The 740-nt window shown below is 54.5% G+C and overlaps 1 protein-coding gene across 1 annotated transcript in view; it reads left to right on the top strand.

Annotated features, from left to right (window-relative positions):
• Positions 1-48: 48 nt before the first annotated feature.
• LOC110450614 (vegetative cell wall protein gp1-like) overlaps positions 49-740 on the top strand; it is a 4,150-nt gene continuing 3,458 nt past the window's right edge. The window contains exon 1 of the mRNA XM_021498233.1: positions 49-451. Within this exon, the coding sequence (XP_021353908.1) occupies positions 49-451 (403 nt within the window). The remainder of the gene's footprint in view (positions 452-740) is intronic.

Genomic DNA, 740 nt, shown 5'->3' with positions numbered 1-740 from the left:
GAGTCACCTTCCCGACCAGGTATGGAGTCACCTTCCCGACCAGGCATGATGTCACCTTCCCGACCAGGTATGGAGTCATCTTCCCGACCTGGTATGGAGTCATCTTCCCGACCAGGTATGGAGTCACCTTCTGGACCAGGTATGGAGTCACCTTCCCGATCAGGTATGAAGTCACCTTCCCTAACCGGTATGGAGTCACCTTCCCGACCAAGTATAGAGTCACCTTCCCGACCAAGTATAGAGTCACCTTCCCGACCAAGTATTGAGTCACCATCCCGACTAGTTATGGAGTCACCTTCCCGACCCGGTATGGAGTCTCCTTCCCTACCCGGTTTGGAGTCTCCTTCCCGACCAAGTATAGAGTCACCTTCCCGACCAAGTATAGAGTCACCTTCCCGACCAAGTATGGAGTCACCTTCCCGACAAGGTATGGAGTCACCTTCCGGACCAGGTATGGAGTCACCTTGGCAGGTATGATGTCACCTTCCCGACCAGGTATGGAGTCACCTTCCCGACGTGGTATGAAGTCACCTTCCTGACCAGGAATGGAGTCACCTTCTCGGCCAGGTATGGAGTCACCTTCCCGACCAGGTATGGTGTCTCCTTCCAGACCAGGTATGGAGTCTCCTTCCCGACCAGGTAATGGAGTAACCTTCCCGACAAGGTATGGAGTCACCTTCCGGACCAGGTATGGAGTCACATTGGCAGGTATGATGTCTCCTTCCCGACCAGGTATGGAG

This window comes from Mizuhopecten yessoensis, unplaced genomic scaffold (assembly GCF_002113885.1).
Source record: "Mizuhopecten yessoensis strain PY_sf001 unplaced genomic scaffold, ASM211388v2 scaffold523, whole genome shotgun sequence".
NCBI lineage: Eukaryota > Metazoa > Mollusca > Bivalvia > Pectinida > Pectinidae > Mizuhopecten > Mizuhopecten yessoensis.
This window is presented reverse-complemented; position numbering and strand designations above follow the sequence as displayed.